This window comes from Manis pentadactyla, chromosome 1 (genome assembly GCF_030020395.1).
Source record: "Manis pentadactyla isolate mManPen7 chromosome 1, mManPen7.hap1, whole genome shotgun sequence".
Classification (NCBI taxonomy): Eukaryota; Metazoa; Chordata; class Mammalia; order Pholidota; family Manidae; genus Manis; species Manis pentadactyla.
In genome coordinates, this window is record NC_080019.1 from 116,336,112 (window position 1) to 116,362,916 (window position 26,805).

A 26,805-nucleotide genomic window follows, 5' to 3' on the forward strand; every position below is an offset into this window, starting at 1 on the left:
AGATATATTAAAAGTAAAAGGATGGAAAAAGATATACCATGGTAACACTAGTTAACTAGACTGGCTACATTAACTATGAATGTAATTATAATAGATTTCAAGGCAAAAAGTATTATCAGAGATAGAGAATCATTTTGTAATGGTAAATAGTCCAATTCATTAAAATAACATGATAATCCTCAACATTCCACTTTTAGGTCTTTACCCAAAATGAATGAAAGCTGTTCACACACAGACTTATATGAGAATGTTCATGTTTTTATGTAATGGCCAAAAGCTGAAAACAACTCAATCATCCATCAGTGGGTGAATGGACAAATTGTGGACCTCTATATTGGAATATTAATGAGTAATAAAAATATGCAAATTATTGATACACACAACAGCATGGGTGCATTTTTAAATTATTATGCTGTGTGAAAGAAGCCACGCCAAAGAGAGTCCATCCTGTATGATTCTATCTATATAAAATCTGGAAAATGCAATCTAATCTATAGTGACAGCAAATGAATCAGTGGTTGTATGGCGAAAGGGAGAGTGGAGAAGGAGGGTGGGAGAAAGGGGTTACAACAGATACTGTTGGGGATGATGGCTATCATCACACTGATGTGGTACTGGTTTTACAGGTGTATACATACGTGCAAACTTATCAATTGTACACTTTAAACATGTGCCATTCATTTTATGCCTATTACACCTCAACAAAGTTGTTCAAAAATGTTATTACAGACTTTTACAAAGATTCTTGGATTCCCAGAGCTGTGACTGAATCTTGAACTGTTGTTCCAATCTTCATTGAGGTCTACTGTTCAGTCATGGAAATGCTGGAGCCCAGAGGACTGAGTGGCACACAGTCCACTGGTGTCCTTCCTCCTCATGTTGCCTTACATGAAATACCCCTAACCCACAGCCATCTAAGCACATCCCTCCAGGGCCTCCAGTAATAAAAGACGGACACAGAGGTTCTGTACAGGTACCATGTGACAAGTCCTTTCACGTGGGATTCTTAGGCAGACCTGACCTATTCTATCTTCTTTGTTCTTCCCTGTATTATTTGTTGCCTTCCAGTGGGGCACTGTGTCCTACAGGAAGGAACTATGCTAAAGGTAAAAGACTGGGATTCTGGCTCTGGGTTTGTGCTAAATTGTGTGCGATGTTGCACAAGTAAGCTTTCTTCCCACACCCAACCTCGGTTTTCTCATCTGTTATAAGAGACTCTTGCATTAAAATTGATGTGTACTAAAAGTCTTGAATGACGTGTAAAGTGTTTGTGAATATAACATTAAATGAAAAAGCTGGCTCCAAAATTACATATATAGTCTGATCCCAATTATGTAAAAAATTTATAGAAAAACCCTTCAAGTATACATGAGTGTGTGTGTGTGTGTGTGTGTGTGTGTGTGATTGCATTGGTAGACTGTGGGTGATTTTGTTGTTTCTTCAGTTTTTTTCTTTTTTGGTACTCTTCACATTTTTTACAATGTGAGTGTGTTACTTGTATAGTTGGGAAAAACTTAGAAAAAAAATTGAGGGACTTTTCGAGTCTCCAATATTCCAAGTTGCTGAAACATCTGAGTGGTTTGAGGAACTAAATAAAAACTGACACTGAAGTCCACATTGCTCATCTCATTTAGTCCTGGGCAGTCAGGGAAGAGTAAATTCCTCCTTTCCTGAGCTGACATCCTGACAATGACGGGTTATTTAAGGCTCTGAGCCAATGTCTGGACTCAGTGAAAGCTCCTCTTTGCTGTGCTTATGGACCCAAAAATGCTCTGGAAGTGAATAATTTGAAGTGGGCTGTTCTACATCTGAGCTTGGAGATTGATCTGATAGGCCTAAATAGGCCATACCACATGACAATCTAGTTTCTACCTCTGGCTTTTGCGTGGGCAGTAGGAAAAGTCGGAATTTTCAACAGATGGCCTGACCTAAGGTAATTCCAGAACTTGGCTCTCCCTTGCTGGCAGAGGCCCCTCCCTGTGGTGTCTGACTGTCCCTACATTCTTGTTTCTGGTGAATAGGGGCGTGTAATTAAGACATTCATAGAAGGTGGTCTAACAGGAAAAGGATTTCCTACTTTAAATCTTGAGTCACAAAAGAAGATTAAAAATGCTATGCTCCAGCCCGTGCCAGCAGTCAGATAAATGCCCTTTCAGGATTTGACCAAAGGAGACTGGTACTCCCCATACACAAGAAAAATGATGCATTACAAATCACTCCTCTAGGAGGAAATATCTGCAAACTGCTCTTAGACCCAGAATGATACAGATTTTGCAAATAAGCATGATGGTCAAAAAAGCCAGCCAACTCGAGGATTCAGGGAAAGGTGAACCCTCCTAAACTGCTGGTGGAAATGTAAGCTAGTTCAACCATTGTGGAAAGCAATATGGAGGTTCCTCAAAAAACTAAATATAGAAATACCACTTGACCCAGGAATCCCACTCCTTGGAATTTACCCAAAGAATACAACTTCTCAGATTCAAAAAGACATATGCACCCCTATGTTTATTGCAGCACTATTTACAATAGCCAAGATATGGAAGCAACCTAAGTGTCCATCAGTAGATGAATGGATAAAGAAGAGGTGGTACATATACACAATGGAATACTATTCAGCCATAAGAAACAAATCCTACCATTTGCAACAACATGGATGGAGCTGGAGGACATTGTGCTCAGTGAAATAAGCCAGGCAGAGAAAGACAAATGCCAAATGATTTCCCTCATCTGTGGAGTATAACAACGAAGCAAATCTGAAGGAACAAAACAGTAGCAGACTCACAGACTCCAAGAAGGGACTAGTGGTTACCAAAGGGGAGGGGTGTGGGAGGGCAGGTGGGGAGGGAGGGAGAAGGGGACTGAGGGGTATTATGTTTAGTACACATGGTGTGGGGGATCACAGGGAGAACAGTGTATCACAGAGAAGGCAAATAGTGAATCTGTGACATGCTACTACACTGATGGACAGTGACTGCATTGGGGTATGGGTGGGGACTTAGTAATATGGGTGAATATAGTAACCACATTGTTTTTTCATGTGAAACCTTCATAAGAGTGTATATCAATGATACTTTAATAAAAAATTTTTTTAAAAAGCCAGCCAACTTCCATTAGTATCATTTATTATCTTTTGTCAAATATCACATGACAATATCCCCAATAAGTCCTTCCTGTGTACCTCAGGAACTTGAGCCACTGAAACAAACCCTGCTCAGACAATTTGGAACCTCAGGGAAGGAAGTGTATCTGTTGTCAGGTTCCTCTTAAAGTTCTAGATCCTTGGACTAAGAAAGTCTCTGGATAAAGAATTTGGGTTCAGATGGTTGATTTTCATGGTTGATTTTCTTGCTGAGAGTTTAGAATCTCAAAGCTTCCAGTTTTACCCTTTCCTTCCTATCATGAGAATGATTTATGTCATAACATGCCTCCTCTATTCCACAGAGATTTAAGACTTATTTATGAATTAAATCAATGTAACCACTTGGCCATGGACCTAGTATAACTGGGTGGAATGCTGGGTAGGAAGGTGGGTGAGCCCAACATTGTACAGTCCTGCTCTGCTGCTGTGCCTGAAGGCCTCAAGAAGGCACCAGTGCTCTTCAATCCGTGCTCCTGGGGCTCTATGAGAAGCCTGGAATTTGCTGAGCTATGGGCCTGAGGCAATTTGCCTTTCCTAACCACTTTCTGCTTTCCATCCACAGTGGGCCTTTGGTCTCCTCAGTCTTCGGTTGCACACTGAAAACTCTACAATTCTTCTAGTTGCCCTTTTCCTCATGAAAAATTCTCTCGTATTAGGTTATAATTGATTCTTATTCAGATGTATCGTCTCTTCTCTATCTATCTATCTATCTATCTATCTATCTATCTATCTATCTATCTATCATCTATCATCTACATATCTATGTATCTGTCTATCTATATTTGAAAGATACAAAACTGCATTTTTTATTCCTGGGCACATCCCAACAGCTGGAATTCACCAATGCATATTAATCTTTTCCAGACAATAATGCATAGAAAACAAAGCCTGACCCTCTGAGTCTTTGCATTTGAAGCTCCAAAAGCAACCTGGAAGGGAGAGAGTCCCTGAGACTCTTTCCATGGGAATAGGATGCCCACCTGGATCACTTGGAGACCGAGGGCACAGACTGAAGGAGATCATAGCAGACCTTAATGAGTTAAGAATAGAAAGTCATCGGGAACTAGCCAGATGGGTGTCTGTATGTGGAGGCAAACCTTAGTTTAGGTGCCTGAAGATAGACCATTGCTTCTTCTCTTGGTATAGGAAAGAACACTAGCTTTGAGGTCAGGTAATTTTGGATTGAAAACCCCAGCTCCACATGCCACACAGTGATATGTAATCTCTGAAGGCCTCAGTCCTCAGTGTGTGAAGTGGTATGATTGTAAAGGATAAAAAACAGGAACTAAAGCAGGTGCCTGGCAAATAGGCCTTCCAGAGTCAGCCGATCTCCTTGCTCCTGTTCCCAACTTATTCAAACCGGAGGCATGTAAATTTTGCTGGAAGTCAACAGGATCATGCTCTTGCTCTCTTGCCTTACCCCTCTTCAGCCATCCACTGGGAGAGTCATCTGTACCTCAGCCCTAGAGCCACTTCTTCACATATGCTCTTTCTCTGTCACACATGCGTGTGTGCACATGTACACACACACACACACACACACACACACACTCAAACCCCCATCATATACTTTCTCCTCAAAGGTTCCTGTTTTCCCTCTCTGGCCAAGGTGACTCATTGGAAGTAAACATGCAATGAGCTGTCCCAAGTGCTGATCTCCCTGTTTAAGGGCAAGTGAAGCAAGAACCTTCAGCCAGCCTCAGCATCCCAGCACATGTGAATGTCAGGGGCCCCAGGGATGGAAGCAGACGAGATCGCTCAAGGGCATACAATGACATGGAGTCAAAACTGCTGGTTAGATTTTCTCCCCCCATCATGGATGAAGCATTCCCCACTCCCTCCCCCAAATCTTTATCCCAAAGACTCACCTATATCAGGAGCACAGGCCTCATCTGCTTTAGCAGCATTATCCACATTCTGTGTGTTGGAATCTGGGGAATAATAAGATTTAAGGACCAGACCATATCCTCCAGCTTCTAAAAGAGGCAGACAGAAGTCTTTCTGTAAGGTTTGGATCACCTGGATTGTGTCTGTGTCTCTTAGCAGGGTTTATGCTCACTTATTGGGGTTTGGCTGTGTCTCCCCCCATTATATCCCAAACTCTAGGAAGACAGTGGCCACACCTAACCCTTCATCTGACACTGTCAAGCTAGTCCCAACCTGGGCACATGAGCTGAATATGTTCCCTCCACAGAAGAGCAGCCTTTGTGGGAGGCTCTCTTCCCTCTGCCATACTCTAGTTTGTGTCTCCTCTTGCCCCCATCCTCCCCTCTGCTCCTGAGTGGCAGGAATTATGCCCTGTTTTATTCCTGTGGGAGATCCATCAGATGGGGCTCCTTGTGAGGGTGTATGCAGCAAGGAGCTCAGGTCCCCTGATGTCTTTGCCCACCCTATAGGGATATTAACAGGCCCAGGGGACCCTCTAGGAGTGCAGCTTGTGCATGTGTCAAGTAGGTGAGAGATGCAAAACTTCCCTTCTGTCTTGGGGAAAGCGGGTCTGTGTACCTGGGCCACTGGCCTCGCTGATGCTGGTTCCCTCCTTGGCATGATCAGGGGTGTCCTGCCTGGGCTTCTGGCTGAAGGTCAGGAAGAGGTGTGTGCTCAGTGGTTGAGGAAGGTCCACCTCCAGGTATGCCCTCATGAATAACTTGAAGACATCATAGCTAATTGGCTGAGAGGGACAATGAGGGAAAAATCAGTGGAAAGAAGCCAAGTGACAGAAGGACGGAGAGAAGGAAAAGGAGTCAGGGAGCTGGCCAGAGAAATGGGAAGGCAAGCATAGCAGGTGGCGATGCTGGTGCACACAGGAATGAAGAGGCTGGGGAGGTGACAGAGAATGACAGGCACAGGGGTAGAGACAGGATGTAAGCAAGAGAAAACCTGGTGGCTGCACACTGGGGCTTGGTGGGGCATGAAGACACAGGAGGTGTTGGTAATGAGACATGTCTAAATTTAGGCAGAAATGGGTGTGATGGAGGGTGAGCCCTGGGATGGAGGCCACAGAGAAGGGCTCTGCCTGAGTGCAGGCCCATGAGAGGGTGAGGTCAGTGCCATGGAGTCCTAGTTAAGATGAAGAGGGATATAGTTGAAAACACAATGGGAAGCAAAGATTCTTCTGTGGTATCTCCATTCTCTGCTTTGCTGTGAGGGATGTGATGCCTCAGTATTCAGGTCTCAGAAAATAGGAAAGGGTAGGCTCCATCCTTCAATTCTTTCACAAGTGACCTTCTCTGGACAAACCTCAAAATAACAGGGAAGAATGTGTGCCTGGCTCAGCTGTTCTCAAAACATGTCCTTCTGAAGGTTTTAGGCAATGGGAGAAGAGCAGGAAGCCAAGGACAGAAGGTAGAAACCAAGCCATGTGCCAAAAACGAGAACCTCTCCCTGCTGTATCTCTCCCGGTCTGGGAGCGACTGTGCCAGAGAGCGCTGGTGCACTCCTCAGCACTCAACTACAGTTTGCAGTGAGTCATCACTGCCTTATGCTTTGATGGTATCAGATTCTTCATCAAATCAGCAGATGCTCCTGGAAATCATTTGAGGAAGCACTACTCCAAGATCTGCTGTGCAGGCTTTTGTGAATAATAAAGGCCATGAGAATAAATTCCCTTTTTGGGACCTACTTGGCTCTCCCTCTGAAATGTTGATAGCATTTAACCCCTTTTCTCTTCTGGGAGATCTGGTGGACTTTCCAGAACCAGGAGCTGGCTTGCATGTGTACAATCAGGTTTGTGATACAAAGCGGGGGAAGCCTGACTTGGTAAGACAGAGGATAATGCCTTCTGTCATCAGGTTAAGGGATCTCTAAGCGAATAATGGACTGACACGTCTTGTGACAGCTACCAATTTCTCTCTTTCCTGTCTTTCTTTTATACTTCTTCTATCCCTCTTCATCTCCACAGACTCATCACCTCACAATGTCCTTTCTCACACATCTTCCTTTTTCCCAGTACACAAGGACAAAATCTTTTCCTCTTCCTTTTCAAATGGAACCCACCTTGATGACCCTTGATCCCACCCTCCCTGCCTCCGGTGGCATCTCACGGAGTCTGCTTCTCTACCAGCAAGCACATCCAAGGGCATTATTCCAAAGAAACTACTGGCTGCTCTAGCTATTAGCCTGTCCTTCCCGTCCACTTCAGATTTCTCCAAACAGACCACCTTAGCCTCCTCACCTCCTTAATCCCATTTGGCTTGGATTCTAGCCCCTCACATCTAAACCAGCTCTCCTGAAGTTCGCAAATTCAGCTGTTTCTTTTTAGACTTCCTCACCTTCGGCTTCTCGGCAGCATTCTGTCTTCTCTGCTTCTTGAGACTCTTTTTCCATGGTGGTGTGCTATTTTGGTTCTCTTCGTTCTTTACTTTGATCTGAGTATTTGCTGATGATACTGTTATTAACTTATTTTAAAAGGCTCTTTTTGCTTTGTCTTTTCCTTTGCACTATTTAAATTGACAAGTACTGTTTTATAATGTAGTTTTGAGGTCCAAAATGTCCTGTTAATTTTTTCCGGTTAACATCAAATTGAAAACTCAACATAAAATATTTCTGGAAACCAGACTGTGTACTAAATGATTTAATAAAGATAAAGTTCAGTTAAACAAAGTCTAACATAATGCTCTTAGAAAACCAAAGCTGGAAGGTTAGTATGCGATTCAGGAGACCTCGTGACTGGTTTCAGCCCTACCACATTTTCCCTCTTTTTTGAAACTCAGTTTCTTTGTCAGCAAACTGAATATGTGTGATAACACATATTCCCTATGTGTGTACCTCCACACCCTGTCCACACCGATCTTTGTCTTCTTTCCTGGCCAAATCTCCATGCACTTCTTATGAACTCCTACCTAAAATTGTCTTAGCTTCCTCCCTAAACCAGTTCCTCTTCCTGACCTGGAAGTTTCTGGTAATGTCAATGACACTATTATTCTTCTAATGTTCCAGGCTCAGCTTTAAACTCACAGTCTTTTGAGACTAGTTCTCATCCCTTCTGTTCACTGTTCTTTTCCAAACACCTACCATATTTAGGTCTTTTTTATGTCCATTGCCTGCCTGCCACCACCCTGACAAGGAGGCTGCTGAAGGCCCCACTGTTCCTGCTTTCAGACTTGTTTTCTTGCATCCTACCTGGACCATTGCGCTACCTCTAAAGGCTTTCTTGCCTCCATCTCCTCCTGTTAGTCCTTCTGTCTTAGTCATCCTTGTCAGGTGGATCTTCCCAAAGCACAACTCTGATCAGATTGCCTCCCTACTCAAAAACTTGCCACAGCCTCTAACTGCCCTTAGGAGAGTTGAGATCAGTTGTCTCCAAACTTAAAACCATGTGCCCCTCTATGATATTTTAAAGCATGCATTCCCATTTATTTTTACTTGTGAATTATATACACATATTACTGTGTTCTTCTATAATACATTATAAAACATCTACAAGTAAAGAAATTAGAAAATAGAAATTAGATGAGATAAAAATCAATGTAAATGGGAGGTCTAGGATGTAGTATTCGCACAGTCCACAGATCATCCTGTGCACTCCCTGGACCCTTTAGGATTCACAGCCCTCCCATAATGCCACTTCAACCTAGGCTTGGAGCTACTTCAAGATCTGAGACCATTCTGGCTTTTTCTCCTTTTATTCCCTATGTGTGTACCTCTACACTCTGTCCACACTGATCTTTGTCTTCTTTCCTGGCCAAGCCTCCATGCACTTCATATGAACTCCTACCTGTTAAAATTCTAGGCCCAACCCAGATGCCACCTTCTCCAAGAAGCCTGGTATGATCTCCTGTTCATGAATTGCTATGCTTTTCCACCTTAGTTCCTATCTTGTGACACTCATATCTGCTTTCCTCTATAATATACAGTTGTTCATGACATACATAATTTAATTCCTCAAATAGAGCTAGAGCTCTTAGAAGGCACTGAAATGTCTTATTGCATCTCTGTGTTCCCCACACCATCTATTACAGCATTTCCTGATAGTTATTTTAATGGATGCTGGGTTTCTAATTGATACACTTGGCTGTCATCAATTACTGTGGGGTCAGTTTAGTTAGCATGTATGTACTGAGCCTCCTAGGTATGAGACACAACTTGGGGAACACACCAGTGAGTTAGGCATAGGTCTATACCTTCAAGAGAGGCTGGCATTGAAATAATTCCAATGTCAGGTCAATAATGTGAGTACTGTAGGAAAAGAACTGACAAGCTGTTATGGGAACTTAGAAAACAAGCATGTAACACATGTCCAACCATTTATGTCCCAATCCTGGAGAACAGATGGCATAGAATAAGCCCAGAAACATGGGGCATTCATAACAGAAGAGCCTAGATCTCCTCATGTCACCAAGGCTCTGAAAGTTCAGTGATTTGCCTGAGTCGACTAACAGCAGAGTAGAACAAGAAGCCAAGTCTTCTGACTCCTAGTCCAGGGCTCCTGCTCCTGTACCTACTATAGGCCTTCAAAGCACCCTGAGTCAGTAGGTAGAGAAATGTGATTGTGTGCCACTCTCGAAGTGGTAAGTAGGTTATGAGTGACCAACAGGCACAGGCCAGGCTCTGAGCTTAGTAAATGTGTGATGGGTAGAGAGGGGCTGGGACCTATGCTCAAACCAGGTACCCAAACCCTAGGAGGCATGTTGGCAATTCTCTGAGCACTGGAGTAACATCAGGGGCACTGTCATTGTTCACACCTGCTTTTCCCCAGGACTGCAACTTTCATGCAGGAGGTAGCTGGGCAAATGCTGCTGCAGCAACATGTTTAAGGAGAGATGCTCATTCTTACCCAGGTCAGGAAGGGAGGAGGACGAGATGGAGAGCTTACTGTGCATTGGGCACTTTATATATGTCATCTCACTTAAGTCTCAAAACAACAGTGTGGGGTGCGAATCTTACTGCCACTCTGAGCATGAGAAGTATTCTGCTAACATACATAACTTGTTCAAAGTCATAAAGCAAGGGGCAGAGCCGGGCTTTGTGCTCAGTTGTGTCTGAGTCTAAGGTCATGGTGCCCCAAGACACCCTGCCCTTTCTGTTTCCACCGTGGCCTTGTCCACTTTCTCTTCAGCTGTGCTCTAGTCTCCAGAGAATCACTTTGGTGCTGAGGGTAAGGACATGCTTGTCATGGCCAGACGCAGCCTTGCCACTCTGAAAACTTTTATTCCTGGCTTTGTTTTCCTAACAACCTGCCCCTTGTCACAGCTAAGTCATTTCTCGTTGAGATGTTTTAGCTGCAGTAAGCCATCAAGCTCAAGAGAAATTAAACGCTTGTTTCCCCAACCCCGTACTGGGACATTACACCTCTTAGAAGACAACTACATTGTGAAAGAGATTGAAACCACAATGACAGATCTCTCCTGGGACACAGCAGTGCCAGGCATACAAAAGGTGGGGGCCCGCCTGATGGAGGCGGGGGCGGCGTGCTCTTAACAGCCAAGCTGCTCGGCTTCTGAAAGCTCCTGTGGCCTTCACACCCTCCCTGGCCCCAACCAAATTGTTTCTCTCCCACTTGTCAGCCTCAGGGCCGACAAGCTGATAGGCAGACTCTGTCAGTCTTTGTTACTGTGTTTTTGGAGCTGAGGGTGGGGGGTTGGGGGAGCAGCAAATTCTTTGGTGGCTCTACCATTTTCTCAGCATGGCTTCTCCTTAGGAATGTTCTTTGAAATGGTGCATTCTCAGTCTGGCTCCAGACCCAGCAACCTTCCTCCTGCTTCATTCTCCCAGTGATGGGTGCATTTTATCCAAAGCCCCTCTCAGGTATACCTGGAGGGCGTGGGCTTTGTTGACTCACTCTCAGTGCCGGGCAGAGAAGGAGTTGACAGAGGTTTATTGAAAGAATGACAGTATGAATAAATAAGTGGCCAGCCTTGTTCCAAGTTCGTGCTGCTGATCAGTCACTCTTCTACCATTATCCCTTATAAAAGGACTAGGGAAAAGGGGAAAGGATGTTGAGTTTATAACATTCTTGGGAAAGGGGACAGAAGGGACAGAATAATAATGGGTACCATTTTTAAGTGTCCTGTAAAGTCTTAGTCACTTTGCAAAAATTATCTAATTTAACCCGCTCTTCTGCAAACTTCAAGGTCTTTCTTTGGTTGTTGCTATCATCAGGTCACAGGGGAGGAAACTGAGGCTCAGAGAGGTTAAAAATTATCCAAGGCCATAGTGCTGGTTGACAGTAAAGATAGGTGTCTAAGCTAAGGCCATGAGAATCCAGGATCATGGCTCTTAAACTTGACACTGCCAGTAGGAATTAAGTTTTGAAGTACAAGAAGTATGCTGCCTCATCTTTATATCTTCTACAATACCAAGCACAAGCCTGGATGGTTACAAAACATTACATGAATTGAATTTGAAAGTAGGTGAGGTCTTGAAGTCATGTAATCATCCCACAAATATTTCTTTTGTGCCTACTATTAGCCAGGTACCCAGGGTTCTGGGTATCTAGGAGTTAAAAAAAACATTCTAGTGGGAGAGATAGGCAATTAAATAAGTTATAAAGCATGGCAGATGGTGAGAAGTCCTAAGGAGGAAAATAAGGCAGACAAAGGGTACAGAAAGCATCAGGAAAGAGGACTTAAAATTTAGATAGAGAGGGTGACATTCACTGAGAAGGTGATTTAAGTAAACACTTGAAGGAGTGAGGGAATGGAAAATGTGGATAACTGGGGGAGGAACATTCTAGGAAGAGGCAAAAACAAGTGCAAAGGGGGTGAGGTCACAGCAATCATGGCCTATTTGACAGCATCAAGGAGACTAATGTGGCTGGAAAGGAATAAGGTAAAGGAGAATAGCAAGAGATGACGTTAGAAAGTAAGGGAAGGTACATATTATAATGACCTAGATTTTGACTCTGAGTAGTGGGTAGGAGGACTATGAGAGATCAGTGACATGATCTGACTTAAATTTTAACAGATTGTTCAGGATTTGTAAGAAGAATAGATTTTAAAATTCAAGAGCAGAATCAGGAGCCCAGTTAGGAGACTATTGCAAAAATCTGGGCAAAACATGGTGGTGCCTCAGGGCAGGGTGGAAGTAGTGCAGGTGTTGAGATGTGGCTTGATTTTGGATGTGTTTTGAAAGTAGCAGTGACAAGTTTGATGATGATTTAGAAAGAGAAAAGTCAGTGATGACTCCATGGTTTTAGGATGAATAACTTGAAGAATAGAGTTGTCATTTACTGAAAGCAGGAAGAGTGCTGGAAAAACAGGTTTTATAGGGGAAGATTAAGGAGCTTAGTTTAGCTCATGTTAAGTTTGAGATGCCTATTTGATTTTTAAGCAGAAATGTCACGTAGAGGGGTATAAGAAAAACCAGGAGAATGTAGTTTCTGAAAATCAAGTGAAAAAGGTGGAGGAGGATTTGACCAACCAAGTCCAATGCTATTGAGTAAAATGGCTATTGAGTTCAGCCACATGGAGGTCCTTGGTTATCTTGACTAGTATTTTAGTGGAGGGGTGGGGATTACACTCTGACTGAAGGGCTGTCAAAAGACTGGGAAGAAGAGAAATTGGAGGCAATGAGTATAGATAAATCTTTTGCTCAGCTTTGCTATAAAGGACAGGAGAGAAATGATGTGGTAGCTTGAGGGAGAAGTAGAGTCAGGAGAACATTTTTTAATATAGGATAAATAACAGTATGTTTATATATTGATGAGAAAAAGCCAATATTTAGGAGAAAGCTGATGTGAAAGATATACACAACAGAGAGAAAGGGAGAGAGAATGCATTGCTGAAGCAATGCCTGTTGGTAGGTCAAAAAGAGGATGGGACTGAGTACATATGGAGGAGCTGGACTTAATAAGAGCATGAAGAGTTCATCCCTAGTGATAGGAAAAAAGGTATGTAGGTGGGTGAGGACTTGTGGAATATCTCTTCTTATTGTTTCTATTTCCTTAGTGAAGTAGAAAACACAGCTGGTGTCTGAGAATGAGGAAGGGAGGAGCAGTGAGAGATCTGAGGAGGGGAGAAGGTATGATGTAGACTCCTAGGACAGTGAGAGGGCAAATGAACTTGGGGAACATAATTCTGGGTAGCAGCAATGGCTCACTTGAAATTTAGGAGGAAAAAGTGTGGAGAAGCAAGTTTTCCAAGTTGAGCTAAACTTATAAGAGGAGAATATGGAAAGGCTGGAACATAGGGCTTTAAAAAGTCTTGAAATGGAAATGTTCTTACCTCATGTGGGTCATATTGTTTGAGACTCCCACCCTCATTAAATTCAGCCAAGACATCCTTTATCTTCTTGGAAGAATCTGGTGAGATATAATACACATGTGAAACATTGATGAGCAGTGAATAGGGCCAAGTAAATTCTCCCTGTCTGACCTTGATTATGATGGAATGGTCCTTCATTCCCAGGACCATATGGACAGATGTTACTCTTATTTGCTTTACTACCCTCTCATTTCTTTTTTTTTCTGTATATTCTCTCTACTGCTATATGAACTATCTTTCTAAAACACTAATCTGATCAGATTGTGTCCCTACTCAAAACCCTTCTATGGCTCCCAATTTTCCTGGGATAAAGTGTAACCTCCAGAGCTTAGTATACAGGTATGAGGAGATATGACCTAGCCTATTCCTTATCTCTTACCCTAATCTTCCATTCACACCACTTTTCAGACACATCAAACCGCATTTCCAGAAACCTCTGAATATATTGTGTACTCTTGCATGGATGGAGTCTCTTCACTATACTGCAAATTTCATTCAACTCCCAGTATCCAGCTCAAATGTCAACTCCTTTGTAAAGCCTTCTTTTGTCAGCCAGGCTTAATCTTTCACTCCCATGGCTCCTACATGACTTGTACAGAACTCTGTAATAGTGCTTATCATATAGCATTACAATGACTAACTTGCCTCTCTTGTTCATCTCCTGCCTTAGTTCTATTCTGAAAGCTGAAACTTGCTACTGAGTCTTTGTATATCATACTAAGGTTTAATACATAACTACTGTTTAGAGAAACAATATATTACATGAACATCTGAACAGAAACTTTAACACATTTAAGATTTTGTTAATGAAATTGGATGGGTGGGCCTTAAGCCTAGAGAGGCTCTGTCCTTGGTGCTGAAACCGACACTCAGGATTCATGAAGCATGGTGGTTTAGAAAATTCAGCTTTCCATAGGAAATAATTCAGAAATTACCAGAGAAAATGGTGGCTTCTTTTTTTTTTTTTAGTTTTATGAGGGAATTGGGAGTCAAGGAAAGGACTCAAGGGTTGTCATTATAAACACATCCTGAGAGCATCCTGTGTGGTTACCAGCACTCTAGATGTTAAAGAAAACCAGGGTTTCTGTGCCTTTCTTATTGCACAGTATTTTGGATAATTAAGAGCTTCCCAAGATCCATTATTTCCTCTATGTAAACATCTGAGCAAGGGACAATGTCATTAAAAGCTAACATAGTGTTCCTTGAAGTTCAGGCTCTTTGTACAGAAGGCTATGCTCTCCTAAGCCTAAGTAAAGTAGACATGCTCATGGGCTGGGCTATTCTCCAAGGCTTTGTCAACTTGGATTGAATCAAACACGAGTTATAATCATTTCAGGATTGAGACATTGAGATGTCACAGAGAGATGCTGCTGTTGCCTAAAAATGGACATTTCTTTCTGAAATTCAGAACAGATGTTGAAAAACTAATAGCTCAGTGAGAGCCAGGCAGCAGATGTCATCAATTTTTGCTGCTTCCATTCAATTCAGAAAACCCTATGGAGGGTAAGATGCTGCAAGGTACTGCTGATGAACTAGTGGGGGGATGATCTGAATACATGTGGTACTAATAGCACTCTCTTTTGGGGACCTTTTCTGAGTATTCTCATATACTCTCCCTTACCAATCCATGCAAATTTGATAATATTTTTTTTCTGTTTACTAATGAAGAAGCTGAAATTCAGAAGAATTAAGTGACTTGCCTAGGAGAGTTTTAACTCAGGTCTAGTCTGGCTCAAAAGTCTGCATTACTTTTCCTTAAGCACTAGTCACTATTACTTCCCAAATGTTTGCTAACACAAGGAAAAGTGTAAGAAATGCTGTACCAATAATATGAAGCTCTAGGAAGCACAGATTGGGGAAGAAGCAAAATGAACAGGGAAGAAATAAAATTAAGATGAAAGTAGCATTGGAATGGGGATGGGGGATGCCCCAGGAGGGCATTGACATTTGAGCTGGGGTGTGAAGAATGGGTAAGGGTTTGAGAGGCAGAATTGAAATGGAAGGGGTGTTTTCAGAAAGGACAAGGTGAACAAAGATGTGGATATAGGTACCACAGGGCATTTAGGAAAAGACAGAACCAGGGGGTAGTGTGGGGCCATATTTTGGTGGGTTTTGAATGCTAAGTTAAGGACATCAATTTCAAATAGTAAAAGATCTTCTGAATATTGGAATAATATAACCACATGTCTCTGTTTTCTAAAGGCCACTCTGGCAACAGAATGGAAGAGAGTTCAGTATTAGGCCAGAGCTCAGTTAACTTTATACATACATTTTATTCAAATTGTTCTATGAGCAGTTTAATTATTTAGAAAAAAACTTACATTTAAAAATCTATTTTAATGGGAAATTTCAGCTCAGAGTGGCCAAATTTTTAAAGGTGTGAATTTGGGAGCACAGGTATCCCTGGTGAGGCTTCTGCTAGATTAGCACAGAACCAGCATTTTGATTGAGAACCAAGGAAGTAATGTCACTTGAACTTACACTCTTGATATTATTGTCACATTTTGGAGATTCCCTAGTTCATCTTGGCAGAAATCCTTTGGTTCTAAAGTGCTATAGATCTATTTGCATAATCTGGATTTATATTTAAATATATGATATATGTGTGTGTATATACATATATTCATCATATGTTCACATTAAAGTGAACAGGTTTTAAAAGGAAAAATAGAGAAGGCATTTATTTAAAAGTCTCTGATTAACAGTCTAAAATTAAATTAAAAAAAAAGACAATCCAAGAGATTGCTGGCTACTAGATTTCTAGGAGGGGTGTTCCTCACCACACATTTACTTCAGTTTGTTTTATGGGTTTTAATATGCTCATAATAGCAACACCTTTCTCTTTTAAAAACAGGAAACAATCTAATTGTCAAATTTGGGACTGATTACTTTCTCCTGGGGTGTCTGATATTTTATCATGGTTTTCTTTTCAACAGATTTCCGGGCTGGGTTTCTTTCACTGAGGAATAGGGCAGTACTGCTCCTTTCGGTTTTGTCTTAAGAAAGTCCAAAACAATGAGAGGCTTCTTCAGAGCATTCCCTGATCTTACTTAAGGCACCATCTGTGGCCTCAATGGCACAACCTCAGTAGAGAACTCTGTGTCAAAGCCTGTATCATACACCACCAGACTTGACTGAGTTCCATTTCTAAGTGTACGTAGTAGGGCCATGTCCAGAATCCTTTGCAACAGCTCCTATTTTGTTGAGTGCTTACTATATGCTAGGCACTCTCCTAGTCATCTTATGCATTTTATTTAAATTTCTACAACTACCCTTTAATTTAATGGTTATCTCTATTTTCGAGAAGAGGAAACTGAGGTTTATAGAATTTAAACTACTCTTTCAAGGGCACATTCTACTGAGTAACCGATTTTTAATATACTGAATAATGTGCCATAGCTATTAGAGTATTTGGATACATGAACCCTGGTAAATTAGAATATAAGGCCCTTCCCCTCTGACAGTGGCTCTCAAACCTGACTGCATGCTAGTGTCACCCAGGGAACCCTACACATGTTGAAACCCAGACCAATTAAGTCAGCTTGTCTTGGGGAACCCAAAAATCAGAATATTTTAAAGATTCCTAGAGGTTCAAATGTACAGTCAAGGTTGAAAACTGTATTCTTTGATGTGATTTTATTGTTAGAAATGAAGACTATCTTAAGAAGCAGCTGAACTTGTTGGATAATTATTGTGAAAGGAAACAAGTTTGTAACTCTGCTAAATATAAAATCATTATGCTTGGCAGACTTTCCCTGTTGTTGAAGTAGACACCATTAAAGAACTCTACCTAACAGGTCACCTTACCCAGCTGCTTGTCAAGGTACAGATACGATTTGCATTAGCCCACACTGGCAGGACCATTAACATGCAGTTTCACCCCAAAATGGGTCAAGGTCACTAGTAACAACTACCCTTAGAAATTTCAATCCAAAATTGTCCCTTTATGCTTTATGTGCTAAGGATTCTGGCACCTTAAGCAAACACTCATTCCTAATACTGGAACAAATTCAAAGTCTTAAGGAAAAAACTCAGCTCTACTCACAGGAACCTTTGTTGCCACTTTTGTGTGGGACAGGGATGCCCTCTATCTGAACAGACAAATCAGGTGCTTCAGTATTTGCAGCAGGAGGCAAGCTGTACTGCCTGAACTGGAATCCCAAGTTTATGGGCTATCTTCTAGTTAGGGACACTGAGTATTTGAGCACTAGCCAGACCATTAAACTTTGAAATAACTATAAGGCAACATTTTCAAAAGTGAGTCTGTGGGAGAATATATTTGTAAATAACTCATCTGATAAGGGGTTAACATCCAAAATATATAAGGAACTCACACGCCCTAACACCCAAAAAACAAATAACCAGATCAAAAAATGGGTGGAGGACCTGAACGGACACTTCTACAAAGAAGAAATACAAATGGCCAACAGGCACATGAAAAGATGCTCCACAGTGCTAATCATAAGGGAAATGCAAATTAAAATCACAATGAGACATCACCTCACACCAGTTAGAAAGGCCACTATCCAAAAACCAAGAAACAACAAATGTTGGTGAGGGTGTGGAGAAATAGGAACCCTCTTGCACTGTTGGTGGGACTGCAAATTGGTGCAACTTCTGTGGAAAGCAGTATGGAGGTTCCTCAAAAAACTAAAAATAGAAATACCATTTGACCCAGTAATTACACTCCTAGGAATTTACGCAAAGAAAACAAAATCCCTGATTTGAAAAGGTATATGTACCCCTATATTTATATTTACAATAGCCCAGATATGGAAGCAACCTAAATGTCCATCAACAGATGAATGGATAAAGAAGATGTGGTACATATACATAATGGAATATTATTCAGCCATAAAAAGAAAAGAAGTCCTGCCATTTGCAACAACATGGATGGATTTAGAGGGTATTGTGCTCAGTGAAATAAGCCAGGTGGAGAAAGACAAATACTGTATGACTTCACTTATTTGTGGAGTATAAAAACAAAAGAACAAAACAGTATTAGACTCATAGACACTGAAAAATGACCAGTGGTTATCAATGGGGAGGGGAGGGGGCAGGGGGTTGGAGGGGAGGAGGGGAGGGACGACGAATTGTTGAACTACCGTGACGTACATTTGATTTAAAAAAAAAGTGAATCTGAAAACCTACAGATGAGAATGAGATTCTAAGGTGCATTGTACCTCTCCATTCCTCAAAGTTCCCTGAAACACTCTCAAGCAGTAACAGGCATCTGACTTGCCTGGGGATCAGGTTTAAATGCTGATTCTGATTTAGTAGGTCTGTGTCAGGGCCTGAGATTCTGCATTTCTAATAGATCCCAGGTGACACCAATAATGCAGGTCCATGGATGTCACTTTTGATGAGCAGGCCTTAAGCAGCATTCCTGTACGTGTGTGGCTGACTAGTATGGCTTGCTGTGATATAATGAACCATAAGAAATACATATATTTGGTCATTCATATGACTCTGTATATTTATTTCCCAGGTATGTTTGGTCTTCATCTACAGTTCCTGAAAACACTGCAGAGTCTTAAAGGTGAAATGGGTGTTTTGTTATGTTAATGAGAGACTTTTGGACCTCTCCCCTTCTCATCCAAGGGCAGGGGCTGGAGGTTGATGGTATTAAAGTGAAAGTTGGATGAAAAACTGAGGTATCTGAGCAGATTTTGTATGAGGTGGTTGCATCTTCTTTACCTGAATGTATTATTGGGATGGATATTATGTGTGACTGGGGGCTGCTTGCCCTACCTAATGCTATAAAACAGAAGGCATGTAAGCCTACCCTCAGGCCAGTTTTAATTGAACAGGTTAAATGGGAACCACTAGAACTGCCCGAGCCCACACAGGTGGTTAACTTGAAGCAGTATGGACCACCTGGTGGCCAAAAAAGAGATCAACCCTTTAGTTAGTCACATGCTGGAAGCTGGAGTACTGGTGTCCATGAATTTGTTGTACAGTAGTTCTGTGTGGCCTGTGAAAAAGGCAGATGGCTTATGAAGACTAACAGTAGACTAGCAAAATTTAAATAAAGTTGTACCTCCCATAGCCTCAGCAATTCCAGACATGGTCTCAACCATGCTGAAAATACAGCAGGCTGAAGGAGGCTGGCACTCAGTGATGGACCTTGTAAATGCTTTATCCATAATGTTTTGGGTGATGTCAGAGAAACACTAATAAGGAAGGCAGTACCCAGAAGAGTTCCATAAAATGGAAATGGTTCATACAGGACCATGTAGCCAGGGGAATGCAAGGAGCCCCACCCTGTACCCATGAGCAGGAGGCCTCGTTTCCTCTAGGACTGACTTTGGAGCCACCTGTTGAGCTGCCAGAACCAACTGCCACATGGGCTGTGCCTTAGAACAGCTCTCAGCTGAACAGCAAAAAGCTGCTTGGTTTACAGATGGCAGTTCCATGGTGAATGGACAATATCCTGTTTGGAAAGCTGCTGCATTAAGACCAGCGATGGCAAGACTCTGGTTGTGGAAGGTAAGAACAAATCAGCACAGTGGGCTGAACTGCATGCTGTTTTCCTGGAAGTGATGGAAGAATTGAACAGTCATAAAACCCCTATGTTTGGATTTTTACTGACTTGTGGGGTTCTATCCAGTGGCCTGGCTGTATGGTCAGGTAGATGGGCTGTGGAAAACTGGACTACTAAAGGAATACCTGTGTATGGTACAGCCCTATGGAAATCACATAGAATTTAAGGAGTGCATTAAAGTAGGACATGTCGATGCCCATCAGAAGGACTCCCCTCCTGGATCAGAAGGTGATGGGAACCACTGAGTGGACCCGTTGGTGTGTTCCCTTGAGGTGGCCACCGGGTCCACGAAATGAGTGGACATGGGGAGATGCAACAATGCAGAGATGGGCTGAATATAGACATATTCTTCTTGCATCCTGTGAGGCACAGAGTGCCAACAAGAACTGTTCCATGGGTCAATAAGAGAGACAAAGACTGCAGCAGGCTATGGGGAAATTTTCCAGGGGAGAAGGCCCCACACATAGCTGGCAAGTGGATTACATTGGACCAATGCCAGTAACCCCTGGGGGCTATAAATGGGTCCTAACTGGAATAGATACTTATTCTGGACTGGGCTTTGCATACTCAGTGATAGATGCAAATGCTCAAAATACCATTAAAGGATTGAAACAGAAGATTCTGTACCAATTTGGACCACCAAGTTACATCTCTTCAGACCAAGAGATGCGTTTCACAGTCCATGGTGTCCAACAGTGGGCCAAGAGACCTCACATCAGATGGACATGCTATGTTGTATATCATCCTCAGAGCAATGGTTTAATAGAAAATTGGAATGGGCACCTGAAACATTTGCTGTTTAAAACGGGAGGAGATAAATGTATGAGGGGCTGGCTTATACGTCTTCAGGAGTGTGTGATCACACTTAACATGAGGCAGCCTAAGGGAGGGTCCCCTCTAGATAGATTCTCCGCTTTTCTGGGGTATCTGGGGCAGAGGGGGTGGGGGAAGATGCTGGTGCAACCATTCAACTCTTCCCCACATCACCGCAATTTTCCTTTTTCCTACCAGATGCAGTGGTCCCAGGTCCAATGCTGCAACTGTGGGCACCAGAAGCAAGGGAAGGTTACCAAGCAAGAAAGTGTAACCTTGCCCTTAAACCTTTATGCCAAAATTTGTAAGGGCCTGATGGGGCGGATTGTGCCTTCACCCCATCCAGCCAGGTTGGGGCTGACAGTGAGCGCAGCTCTGCTGCCTAGTGGCCAGGACAGCCTGCTGGTTCTGCACCTGTGTAACCCTGCCTTACATGAGTGGGAGTGAACTGAGGGGGAGGCACTTACTAGACTAGTATTGCTGCCAGCAATCTGGACCAGCACAGCAGCTGAACCTAGTATCCCTTCCACAGAAGGAAAAGTCTGGGTAAAGATAAATGACAAATGCAGAGAGGGAGAAATTATAGCTGAGGGTAAAGGGATGAATAAGTGGGTGATGCAATGGGGGAAACCCAACATTTTGTTAATGCTTTGAGAGGGGCTCAGAGCAAGAGAATAGTATCTCTTAGCAAAAGCATACCAGATGCCCAGAAGGGTGAAGTTATATGCCTGCAGTGACCACCTTTACTTTCGGAACCTGACAAGGTTGAATGACAGCCTGCAAGCCAGAGTTGTATTGCTGTGGGAGAAACTCTGGCCATAAGACTTTATAGGACAAATTAATTGTCTCTTTAAATCTGTCCCCACCCCACACTGGCTTCTCCAAATGTTAGGCCTATTTTCACTGGACTATTATTCTGTGGTATAAATGCCAAACCAGATGTAAGTGCTGTGATGGGTATGATTGTTCTGCTGTAAGGCGTCTGTGTTTGAAATTGCCTATCACAAGACAGAAGAAAAGACATGATGCTGAGGCTAGAGGAATACATTCCACAGACTGAGAAACCATAAATGACTCTCAACCCAGGAGGGGAAAGATGCAGAGTGAGGGGAAAAGGAAGCCAGCAGATGAGGGAAAAAAGTCCAAACCCTAGATTTTCTTTCTTCGGATGAAGGCTGTGATGAATGAGTAAGTTTTCTAAATACTCCAGTGAGATGCACAAAAGCAAGAGTGAGGTTTTCCAAGGGTCCTAGGAAGATGGAGGATGATGTCAGGACAGAGATGCCGGGGCCAAAGGCCATGCAGCCAAAGGCCCACTTGCTCAGACAGGAGGAATCAAGCACCCAGGGCAGAACATGGGAAGTGTGCGTAAGAAGTTCATCTGCATAAGCATTGATAAGTTCCCCCAGTTACACTTCTTTACCTGTTCACTGTTTATCCCCAGCATGTAGCTCATTGCCTGGCAAAAAATTGATGTTCAATAAATAAATACGAAATTAATGAGAGCTAGAAAAGGGATTGGGCTCATCACACTTGTCCCATATGTCCTATGTTCCCAGGGGCACAGGGAGAAAAGGCAGGTCAGTAGTCATCAACCTCGACTGCATGTTGGAATCACCCAGGGAGCTTTAAACACTACTGCTGCCTCAGTCCCACACCTACAAATTATGACTGAATGGTCCGGCGGTGAGGGGACGTGTGGGTAAAGTATCAGTAGCATTCAGTGCCTGCCCTGTATTTCCAATGTGCAGCCAGGCTGAGGACCCTGAGGTCCACCAAGCTAACTGCTGGGGGGCATGTGTGGAAGTGATGGTTCTGCCAGTGTTTCATACAGATAAGAGAAAAAGACTACACTGAAGGAGAGGAAATTTGGGCTAATATAAGAAAATCCTCTTCAGGATACTAAGATTTTCTGATTCATCATAAATGACCTAAATGGCTGGACTGGCTTATTTGTATAATTAAAATTTGCATTGCTAGCAAAATTTCCCACTTTGCCCCCAAATAATTAGGCCTCATCAGTCACATTCCAAGTAAAGGTGGAGGACTAGGTCAGGTAACCTGTACCCAATTGCAGCTAAAATTGTGACCTGGCCCAGCAACACTGGCATTGCCTGGGAGCTTGTTGGAAATGCAGAATCTCAGGACTACCCCAGGCCTGCAGAATCCAGAATCTGCATTTTAACAAGATTTCTGGGAGATTCATGTGTCTATTTAAATCTGAGTGGCATTATTTCATAGAAATCTCTCTCTCTCCATAGATCTGTGACTGCTTGTGGGCAGAGTCCCAGTTATCATAATGAAAAGAAGGCCCGTGTGCTGGGACAGGGGTGAGAAACAGCTGTGGCTGTCCTTGTCAAGAGAGAAGGAGATAGGCAAGACCCTTCTGGGCCCAGAGCTGCATTAACATTTGATTAACTCTCCTGGCCATATAAATGGCAAGGTTTCAAAGAAGTCACGTAAGCCTAACATTGTTCCACAAATCAGCCCTAAACATTTTCTCTGACTCCCATATTAACACTGACATGTTTGAAGCTGTAAATGACCTACATCTTAAAGTCAGACACTTTGCTTTGATCTGATTCTGATGCAATATATTTCTGAATAGCACAATTTACTGATTTGTTCTCATTCAATGTATTTAAAAATTTTGCTCTATTGTAATTTAATTGACATGTATGTGTGTAATGTTATCTATTATCTACCTATTTAAAACCAGTATATGGTTGACCTCCAATGGTACTTTTTATTTAATTTGTTGGAACTGAACTGAAGCACATTGAATTTGACCTGGAATTGACAATTTTGGTTCTAATTCTTATTCTGCCACTGACCCTCTGTGTGACTTTGGACAAGTCCCTGAGCACTTCTGGACTCAGAGTTCTCAAATGTAAAATGGGTAAGAGTTGGATTTGATGGTGGCTAAGATCTCTCCCAGCTTTAAAAAGTCTACAAAATCAAGCAACCACTGGCAGATGTAGGAAATGTCTGGCTTAATTTCTTAGAGAATTAATAGTAAAAACTGATACTTTATCAGGTTTTTCCCTTTCTGAATAAGCTGATAGTTTCTGTCCTTGATAAATCATGGAAAAAACTGGAGAAAACAATCCCCTCCCTTCAAATATCAGGATTAGAAGGACAATAAACCAGTGATATCTCTGTTTGAAGCTGTTAGTGGGTGGGTCAGTAGGAGGCATCCCCACATCTTATTCCCTCTGAGGTTGAAAAGAAACCTGTTTAAACATAGCAAATAAGTACTGGAAGGGCTGATGAAGGTCATTTAATCAACTGGACATATGAAGCTCTAACCTCCCCTGTGGTGTTTCAGCCAATTCTGCAGTTTTAGGGAAACTTAGCTGCTCTTAAGTGAGTTCTGTTCCATTCTGGACAGGTTTGACCATGAGGAAGCAATGTATCCCTTACTTTAAACTTAAGTCTTTCTTCTGATGGTTTCCTCCCACTAGTCCTAGGGCTCCTTCTCGAAGCCATTCCAATTTAACTTAACACTGCCTTCCTTCAATAGCACTGAAGCTTTTTTAATACAACTAGCTCTCCCTCACCTGTCCCTAAGTTGTCCCAGGATATACCCACCAGTATTTTGAGCCATTTCTTCATCACTATGCTGGTGGCAATTCTCAAGTTCTGCCTTGTCCACATCTATTACCATACCTGGTAAACTGTGGTGCCCAGAAATGAACACAATTCTCTAGAGAGGTCTGATCAGGGTAGGATAGAATGTGGATAACAGTTTGCCTTCCTAGACAGAGTCTATTAATACATCCTAAGATCACAATAAGTGGTTTGGTTAAATAGAATAATGCACTTGTATTCAAAAGGAATCTCTGCAAGCACTAAAATCCATGCTTCTGAAAAGTAGAGTGATATGGGAACACTTCATGATACACTGTGTGCTGGTTAGTTTGCCACCATCAAGCTCTGCATGCCCTGGGTGAGCTGCGGAGTCCAGGCCTCAGCCCACTGAATCTGGGCCAGGCTCATGACTGCTCTGACCAGGGGACTGTGGCAAGAGCTCTGCTCCAGGGCCTCTGAGCCTGGTGATAAAATGGCTGATTTTATACTCTTGGAGCCCTGAGCAACTTGTAAGAAGTCCAGGCCACCCTGCTGGTGAGACAGACCACATGGAGAGGCCCTGGGAGATGAGAAAACGCACCGAGGTACCAGCATGCGAGTGAATGAGCCATGCCAGCTCACATGAGCCATCCTACCTGAAGCCCCAAGCACTGTGGAGTGGGAACTAGTCATCCCTGCTGTGCCCTGACCAGATTTCTGAGCCACAGAATTATGGGAAAAAACAAAACGAGGACGCAAAATAACCTAGCATGCTCAGTTTTTAAAAAGTATACGTATACATGTATATGTGTGTGTGTATATTAATATTGATGATTATTCACAAACATTACAGAGTGGTTATCACAGGGAATAGGCTCATGGGTAGCTTTAAATTTCATCTTCCCATTTTTCAAAATTTTTACACTTGTTTTTATTTCATAACAAAATATTTCTTAATATCACATTATCTTTTATGATAAGCACTTTACACTATTAACATTAAGCTTACTGTCAACTATATATATACCCAATATATATTTATTCACATACATGTGTATATGTATGTATATGTACATATAAAATATAATTGTTTCCAAGGGCATTTTTTTATGGCTTCTCGCCTTATAGAAGAAGCTGTAGGGTTTGTGTTACATAAACAGAACACACTGAGAGCCTCGTGTCTTGAAATTCTGGCTTCTACTACCTGGTAACCCCACTAGAGAAAGTTCTCAGTTCTCAGCTGTGCACTTCAGTTATTTGCTATTGTAAAGCTTCTGTTTATGTGGTTATGGGAGGGTGGTTACTATGGCAATACAATCTGACAATACCAGAATGTGTCTAAAACTGGTAGAAGTGCCTTTTCAGGGTTTCCTCTGAGAATTAATCATTTTCCAAGAATTGTATCTTTTTTTCTTCTCCTGTTAAAACAATGGTTTCCGAGTACCTTGTCCAGTCCTGGCAAGGACAAAATGAGGAAGGACCAGAGGACAAAGCTGATGGTTGAAAAAAGGATCCAGACCACAAAGGAACCCCTTCCTACAGATTCTCTGGTTTCTTTTCACCCCCTGCCTCGTCGATTGCTTTGCCATTTGGGGACCCTCCTTGCCTTTGCGACCTCGACCCTGTATTCTTTTTTCCCTTGTTGTCTTTCTGTTCCCTGTCCTTTGGCTCTTTTTCCTTCTCTGAGCCTCTGCCGTAGGCATACCTAAGGCCCGTTCTCTCCCCCTGTTCTTGCTCTGAAGTGTTGCATTCTTCTTTTTTCCTTTCCTTGATGTCTCCCCACAATGATCCCCAAGTCAGAGCTGCAGCCTGACCCTCATTCCTACTCACATTCCACCATCCACCCCTCTGGGGCACACAGGACACCCCCTTGGACAGCAGTACCCTCCACACTGGGGTCCTATTCCTCAGCCCAGCTGCCTCATGCTGGAGGCTCCCGGCCCATGTCCTGCTTGTGGTTCTCAGAAGCTGCCACAGTCACTGCCTCAATGCCCTGCCTTGCCCGAGCCCCTTCCTCTGCCTAGAATGCCCTCCCCATCATCCCGCCTACCAGCTGGACTCCAGAAACAAAGCCTACGTCAGGGAGCCTCCCAGGCTGGGCTAGGTCCCCTCCTCCGTGCTCGCCACTCCACCGCACCTGTCACACGGAACATCATCGGTGGACTCATTCACCTCTGGTTCCCTGGACTATCCCACATACGAATGTTTCAGTAGACCTGTCACCACCATTCCAAAAGCAACATTCCCAAATTGTCCCCCAAGCCTGGCATCCTAATGTTGGCATTTTCCACATATTCACAGTCTTTGGGATATTTTTGCTGGTTTCCTTTCATTCCATAAGTTTTGATGATACCTCCACCAGTTTTCCACAAATTAGCCTCTGTTACTGCCACATTCACCAAGCTCACCCTGTTCCTCAGCTCAGACTAATCTTCATCCAGAGGACCCTGCCTGGCCTCCCTGAAGTGTCACCTTCCTCATCCAGGCCATCCTGCACACAGACTGATGGCTCTAAATTTTGCCACCTCAGTCTAAAG

At 42.8% G+C, this 26,805-nt stretch overlaps 1 protein-coding gene across 9 annotated transcripts in view; it reads right to left on the bottom strand.

The window, feature by feature from the left end:
• Positions 1-26,805, bottom strand: part of DGKG (diacylglycerol kinase gamma) — a 198,697-nt gene that overhangs the window by 135,603 nt on the left and 36,289 nt on the right. For all 9 annotated transcript variants that reach the window (XR_008997165.1, XR_008997166.1, XM_057500889.1 and 6 more), the window contains exons 3-5: positions 13,303-13,379; positions 5,645-5,810; positions 5,008-5,070 (exon numbers count right to left, since the gene is read on the bottom strand). Coding sequence is in view for 7 of the 9 variants with exons in the window: in XM_057500889.1 (XP_057356872.1) it covers positions 5,008-5,070; positions 5,645-5,810; positions 13,303-13,379 (306 nt within the window). In the remaining 2 variants the exon portion in view is untranslated. The remainder of the gene's footprint in view (positions 1-5,007; positions 5,071-5,644; positions 5,811-13,302; positions 13,380-26,805) is intronic.